This window comes from Mytilus edulis, chromosome 4 (assembly GCF_963676685.1).
Source record: "Mytilus edulis chromosome 4, xbMytEdul2.2, whole genome shotgun sequence".
In the NCBI taxonomy this organism is placed as follows: domain Eukaryota; kingdom Metazoa; phylum Mollusca; class Bivalvia; order Mytilida; family Mytilidae; genus Mytilus; species Mytilus edulis.
In genome coordinates, this window is record NC_092347.1 from 94,105,366 (window position 1) to 94,113,079 (window position 7,714).

The 7,714-nt window shown below is 30.8% G+C and overlaps 1 protein-coding gene across 2 annotated transcripts; it reads left to right on the top strand.

Annotated features, from left to right (window-relative positions):
* Window positions 1-962: 962 nt before the first annotated feature.
* LOC139521093 (uncharacterized) lies at window positions 963-7,445 on the top strand. Of its 2 annotated transcripts, none has more exons than XM_071314365.1 (2): window positions 963-1,063; window positions 6,044-7,445. In XM_071314365.1, exon 2 carries the CDS (start codon window positions 6,337-6,339, stop codon window positions 7,183-7,185), a length of 849 nt encoding a protein of 282 aa, XP_071170466.1. In that variant the 5' UTR covers window positions 963-1,063; window positions 6,044-6,336; the 3' UTR covers window positions 7,186-7,445. The 2 variants fall into 2 exon arrangements, with proteins under 2 accessions (XP_071170466.1, XP_071170465.1); XM_071314364.1 differs by lacking the exon at window positions 963-1,063 and adding an exon at window positions 1,387-1,618.
* Window positions 7,446-7,714: the final 269 nt, after the last annotated feature.

Below are 7,714 nucleotides of genomic sequence, written 5' to 3' on the forward strand. Positions count from 1 at the left end.
AGGCCGTACTGTGACCTATAGTTGTTAATTTCTGTGTCATTTGGTCTCTTGTGGCAATCATACCACATCTTCTTTTTTATATTTTGTAATTTATTGAAGTATTATTGTCTGTTGGATCTATTTGCATGAGTTATATGCTTATGACGATTAGACTTTGTCAAAGGTATACACACGTGTCTTTTCTTGTTGACATTTATATTTCTTTATGGGTTTTCTGTGTCGTTTGTTTGCTGTTTCCTTGCTCATATTTTTAGTTGTGTCATTAATATTTTGAATGTGCGTCTTAATGCAGAAATAGGTTGTTTTGCTTTACAATTATTTCATATTTGTTACAAACTTATGTCTTACTGTTATGGTCATATGTGAATTTTTTTCTGTTGAATTTAATAAAAAAAAAATTTTTTTTTTTTTTTTGTAAATTGGACAATTTAGACAAATTGTTTAGACACCTGCAAAATGTTGCATCCTAAATGTCCGTTGGTTTGTTATTTATGTCGATAGGTTGCTGTCTCATTGTATATGTAGTATGCGCTATGTTTTCTGTCAATTGAAGACAGGTGTGCATACATTTATTGGACAAAGTCAAATGGAAAAAAAAGTGTAATAGTTTTCGTTATTTCATAATTTCTACTATCCATATTACAGCACAGCAACAGAACAAAGAGATTTTGACTGTCATGTGTTACAATTGAATATGAATGAGTCTAAATAAAGGCAACAGTAGTATACCGCTGTTCACGTAATATTAAAGAAAAACGATCGGAATGATTTCAATTTGAAATAAATCAAATGTTTTTGTAAAGTTAAGCATCGAAAGACAAACATAACAAAAATGCATTAATTCGTATACATAAAAGACAATAAATACATTTTCGATATTTTTTTTGCCTAGATCTTTGTATTCATTCTTTAAAAATAAATAGTTTAATCAAAAGTTACAAAAAAAAAGTTTATAAATTGTAGCTTTCAGTTAACCATTGGGTTCCCGGAACTGGTCAGAAAAACGACAATTAGCCAATAGCTACAAGTAAACAGAGGAGGCCTAGATAATAAAATTAGTAAAGTTAGTAAAGACAGATAGAAGATTTATTTAAACGTTTTTATACGAAATAGATTAAAAGGAAATTGGACCCAGTTCTTGCTCATCTTTATACCTCGATAGGGATATTTATGAACCAGTAGGTAAGGAAACTATGTAAAACTGATCGAAACCGACAAAAGCAAAATATATTACATAATATATAAAGAACTATAAAATGACAATTTGACATGAGACATAATAAAGAATTACTAAGTTTATGTGGTGATTTTAAGACTTATATAGATTTTAGAGCCTCGTATATCGATCACAATACAGAACAGATACCGTCAGAACGTTGTGTCACCACTGATCTGATTTAAACCACCACGACACACATGGTTGAATACCTTTACTTTTATCTCTTAGTTTTCTCTCGTTTTCAAATAGGATTTTAGTTTGTTTTAAATGAAAATTATATCCCCGAATTACAAACAATCGCACAGTTTAATGATAATAGCTAGGTGATCATAAGTATATGTCAAATCGTGACACTTTGAGATTTACACATGTTCGTAGTACATTTTATGTATGTATAAGGTAAGTGAATTTATCAGTGTATTTTAACTAACGATCTATCAAACATTTACAATTACTCGTAAAGTAAAATTTAAAAAGAATTTTATTGATATTTATATTTAAATCAATTAAGTTTTCAATATTACGTGCAAATATTACTATTGGTTCACAGGTTTCGATCATATTTATTTTATTACTTCTTGAACATGTAAAAAAAGTAACATGCTATTTTACTATAATTATTTGTATTGTACGGAGTTCGTGGGATTTCCTCACCATTTTTTTCTTCTCTTGCTTCCTGTATAAAAATGGAATAACGATAGTTTAACACCGATAAACTTTATTTACTGTTATCTCTTATACATGTGTATATAAGAATGTTGCTTATGTATTGAAAAGGTAAAGTACATTTTGTTTATAAATGTGAATAAAAAGAGATGTGGATTATATGTCAATGAGACAGCAACTCGACGACACAAATAGACAAAAAGACGTCTTATTTGCATCTTCTTTAACTACCTGTAATAATAATTAAAATGAAATGTGAAATTTGAAATCGATGTAAACTCTGAATAATTAACCCAACACTATGTTCATTTTAAAATTCATATTTTACCGAGGAAAAGAAAAGTGTCATTGAATTTCATTGAAATTTAAAACATCATAGAATATTAATATGCATGTATACGCTAAAAAGCCTGACAGATTCTATTATTCAAACAATTTGAATAGCGATATGAGCCTTATATTATTTACATCAACGCAGTATAAATAGCTTGTCGACAATAAACATCACTTATATAATATTTCATTAAAATCTTTAGACCAGTTTGAAATAGAAAATTTGATGGGACTTGAATAAACAAAATACGCTTCTCAAATATTGAATGAATTGAATGTGTACACATCCAGCGATAACAAATATACCAACCATTAGATATTGAGTCTATTGTCAAAAAGATTGTTTATATTATAGTTCGTGTCATAACTATATGTTTAGTTTGTTTGTCAATTCATAATTTCAGTAGTTCATTTAACAAACACTCAATACGACTTTTGCCAGAATTTTTCTAATTTATTTACTATTAACTTAATTATACCTTTTTGAATGTTTGCCCTGATAACTTTACATATTTGAATTTTCAAAAAAGAAAACATGTTTGTTTATAAAGTATACAAGTACCATTTTTGTATTCGTAATTATGTTTCGTATAAAATAAATGTGTATATAAACAAACAGACAAAATGGGACAAATTGACAGATTAAAGCTCATTTCATGATCTTTCATGTTATCGAGAAATAAATTTCAGTCATGATTAGCCCGATTTAAATTGTGAGCTTATCTGTTGTCAATGTTGATTCCAATTTGTCAACATACTTAAAAGACCAAATTATTTAATATCTTTTTCAATTGTATGCATTTGTATTTGAAAATGGTCGCATTGAAAACATTGAAATAGTTAAATACGTTACAGTGAAAAGCTTTCATTCTTACAAGGCCAGTTACAAATATTGAACAATTATCAAAATACTGTACCGTTTAAAGATTTAAAAGGGTAATCTTTCGAGTCATCAGTAAATGTAGCAGATAGAAGTTTTCTTAAATAATTAACAACTCTAAAGGCGACTGTCCTTCAACTATATAACATTTCTTCGACTTCAAAATGAACGTATAAAACCAACTATAAATTATTGCTATTACAATGTTTGATTTTTTAGTATTTAAAAAATCATACTACATGTATTTATGAAAATATATGGTCTTTGGGTCAATAAACGTGTACTAATAGATTTTGAAATAACGTTTGATAATATATTATCCATAATAAACAGTACAAATGGTAGTTCGCCCTGTTAAGATTATATATGTGCTATTTAAGAATGTTAAATATAAATGCGACTTTATTTAGAGCTAATTCTTATAGTTTACTCTTATATATCAAATTGTTATCATTGAAATCCACATTTGAAGAAAAAAGTTATGTTGTACAGAAATAAAGTATATTGAGCCTTTAGAAATGACGATTAAAATGTTGCTTTATTAACACTATAGAAGGTATTGAAGTTAAAATATCAAGCACCAGTACTAATAACTGTTAACACAGAAATCTGTCTCGTCTGCGTGAATTTTAATGCCTAATACAAAATTAAAATTAAAATATAATATATATTTTTACATGAAAACAATAAAGAGTTGTCTCATTGGCACTCATACCACATCTCCTTATATCTTTATATGCAAAAGTTTCAAAACTTATGAAGTAAACCATAATGCGGGTTCAGCGCCATAAAATCTCCATGGAAATAAGACAATAAGATGCTGTTATTGATACCATATATCATCGACTTGCAAATGTACCATTAGTGGTTCATCTTTAACTGGCACAATCGTGTTCTAGTAGTCAATGCAAAGTCAAAAGACCACGACAGAGGAGGAGGGCCAAATAATCAAAATAATAACTTTTCGACTTCTTCGAGACGATACAAAAACCTAGAATATATACAAAATCCGGGGTGGGGGGGGGGGGGAGACAAAGGGTCTATTCTTGGACAAATTCAAGACAGTTCAGTATTGAAATCTATATGTTTTACCTTTTCCTAATTTCTTGAGTCTTTCATATTTCAAAGAGCAGCTAGTGCCCCTTTAAAGAGCAGCGGCTTTGGTTAAAATTTTACTTGTACTTTAGATTAGTACAAACTATTATGGACTTAACACTAGGGGTTCCCCTTATATTGCCCTAATCACACACTAATACATAAACTCAAAGATACTAGAATTAAAATGTTTTTCACCAATCTAATTAAAAACCGATCTCTCATCGCTCCTGTTTCTGATATGTCGCGTGGGAGATCTAACGAAACCGCTTTGAGGTCACATGTGAGTGAACTAAAAGTCATGAATTTATAAAGATATGCAAATGAGTTGACGACCTATTAATAAGCCAATCAAAAAAGTTTATGAATTATTATGACTGACGATTTCGTCGTAAATAAAATGAGTTACATCCCTTTGCCTTACGTTAAACTTCCAAGATCGTGGAAGACTCAATTTCATTGGTCGAAAAAGACACACCTACGAGGTCACTCACATGTGACCTCAAAGCGGGTTTCGTTAGATCTCCCACGCGACATATCAGAAACAGGAGAGTTGAGAGATCGGTTTTTAATTAGATTGGTTTTTCACCCTCTGTTGACACCACCGACGCCTCAGCTGGATACAGCAGGCCTAAGTCTCACCTTTTCTATCGTGTCGAAACAGGACAAAAACCTTGAATAAACGAAGTTTGGCAAAATAAAACAAAGTGTCCATCCTTGTTAAGTCAAATGCAAAAAGGTTAACCTATTGGTTTTTTTTTTTTGGGGGGGGGGGGGGGGGCTTTTCCTAAATCCTCGTGTCTTTCATATTTTCAGAGGTACATGTATTTTGCAGTTCTATTGGAAAATAGTTAAATACGATTATCCCTTAAATGCATCATAATATTATGCATAATAAAGTAACGCACACACATATATATATAAGGTGTTATGTCGGCTTTGGTTGACTGTCACTTAAACAATCATTAAATTAATACCAGATTAAGCACGGGGACCTGATGGAATTTTTTTATTTCCAGCATTTCGATTGGATAGATATCTAGCAAATAAAATGCCCGATCCATGTGATCTAAGATGGCACGACAAGATCATTTGTTCCGCAGAAAATCTGATTTTTACATGAATCAATTTCCATGTCCATATATGAAAGTATGGAAATTTCTTAAGCTAGTACAACATTGATACAAGTGGTTATGTCTTTCGGACAAGTAATATATCATGGTCACTTGCCATAATTGAGAGTTATCTAAAATGTGTATGCCAAACCCCGCACTTTACTTAGCTGATATATAGAATATTAGCTTTTTTATTTGAAAATCCAAAATGGCCGTTACCGTGTATCTCAGGTCAACATAAAACCATATGAGAATGACATAAAAGGTCAGAAAAAAATCGGGTGGGACACAACCAATGTATAATCCAAGTTGGAAAAATGTGAAATATACTTATTGGCACTCATACCACATCTTCCTATATCGATAGACATATTATAACTATTAAAAGTAAAAAAATAACAAAGAATATCGAACTCTAAGAAATAATATAACTTTCCACAATGGGGTGTGTTCACATTTATATTTACAAAACCATCACTCTAAAAGGCTCGAAATAGTTTAATTCTGTACATCATAATACGTAAGCTTCTTTTGACATACACATTTGGTTTGTGTTTTTTTTGTTGTTGTCTTTTTGGTGTGGGATCCGGTTTTTTTATAAGTTTATATTGAACTTATAATAGTATTCAAAATTATTTTTATTAATGATTTTCATCAACTTAAACTTTACGGTTTTATATTATAGGAGAACTGTAAAATCGAGGAAATTACAATCTGTTTATTTCTCAATTTCAGATTGTGCAGTAAAGCAACGCAACTATAGTTAATTTGTGCATTCCATAGAAAATTTGTATACAATATCGTGAAAGGAAACTGTGAAATTTATTCGTAATGGCCGATTAAATCGTAATTCTAAGTGATTACACTTCTATATGTAACATCAATACGTGTGCAGATGTAATTGACTTCGTACAAATGTTCGTTCGTATCACTCCAAAAAGATTTAATAAAAATAACTATTTCAAAGAAAAACATGGCGATTTATTAGTTATTAAAAGATTTTAATGAATAACCAATGAGAGACACCGATGTACTACGGACAACAGAGACATGTCAAAAGGCTAAGAGGGGAGATAATTGACGAAAACGTCAGAAACAATATGGTGCAAAGAAGGTTGTATGATGGTGCTAAGCGACATCTACCGGTGATAAGGCAAGGCAAAAGTCCGAGCCAGGTGCCGCAAGATGAATATTTGTCTTCCATACCGAGTAACGAAATGTCGAACAGAGGACATGAAATATTCATGGCAAGTAAAAAGGACGTTGCTCGAAGGAATTTGATGGGATATCTCTATTCTCGACAGCCAACGATCAATCGCAGCAATTCCTTTATTGTAGGAGAAAAACCACCAGAGCCAGGGTTGCCTTGTGTCAAATATAAGAACACACCCAAGAATTTTGAACGCCAAAAGACATTATTAGTGGAACAACGAAGACCGGCATCGTTGAACAGCAAGAAAACTATTGACCCTATTGAAAGGCGGACATCAGCGGGCTCAACTAGACCAAACAGCAATAAATTTAGTTTACCTGAAATAATGAGAGACATTTACAGCTCGGCAGCAAAAATCAATAATCACGAGGATGAATATGAAGAAGTGCCTTTCAGTGAAGACAATAACAACATTGATATTGCTGAAAATTTGACATCACTGGACTTTCCAAAATATCACAAAAGTATAAAGGTTTATCCACCTAACCATAGACCTATTACTCCTGGACTCATAGACAAATTAAATAGAATGAAAGTTAATACAAGGAATAGAACGGAACATTGGGTCAGACAAATACCAGAGGAGCAAAAGAGATGCAGCAACAACAACAACAATATAAGAGGTTCAGATCAAAGTCGGTGGATTTATACTGATAATTCGTAATACATGTAACTCTACACAAGAAAATGATTCTTAACATGATGTTTTCTTTCATCAAATAAATTCCCAAATAATTCTCCTTTCTTTTGATTTATATCCGTTTGTGCAAGCTACATGGTTTTTTTTCATTCTTGGGGATTTATTATGAATATTTCTCATATATAATGCAAATATTGATAACGATCATAATCGTTTGGTATAATTATCCATTTTATATTTTTGATAAAATCAATTTCCATCGTAATAAAAGCATCACATATTTATAAGTGTAAAATATATTTCAATCTCTTAATGGAGCTATAATAGCATTTTATTAAATTATGTATACTGCAGGATTACTCGAGTTAAATTTTAATTATTTGGCAATTCAATTCAAATAATAATATTCCATTTCGTCAAACTTAATACAAAAACCGATATTTATACAATGAAATATATTTAAAATATCATGAAATGGGACTTATTCAAACAATGTATTTTCTAAAACATTACCGTAGATCTTTTTTTCTTCAAAATAGACGAACACTTGTAT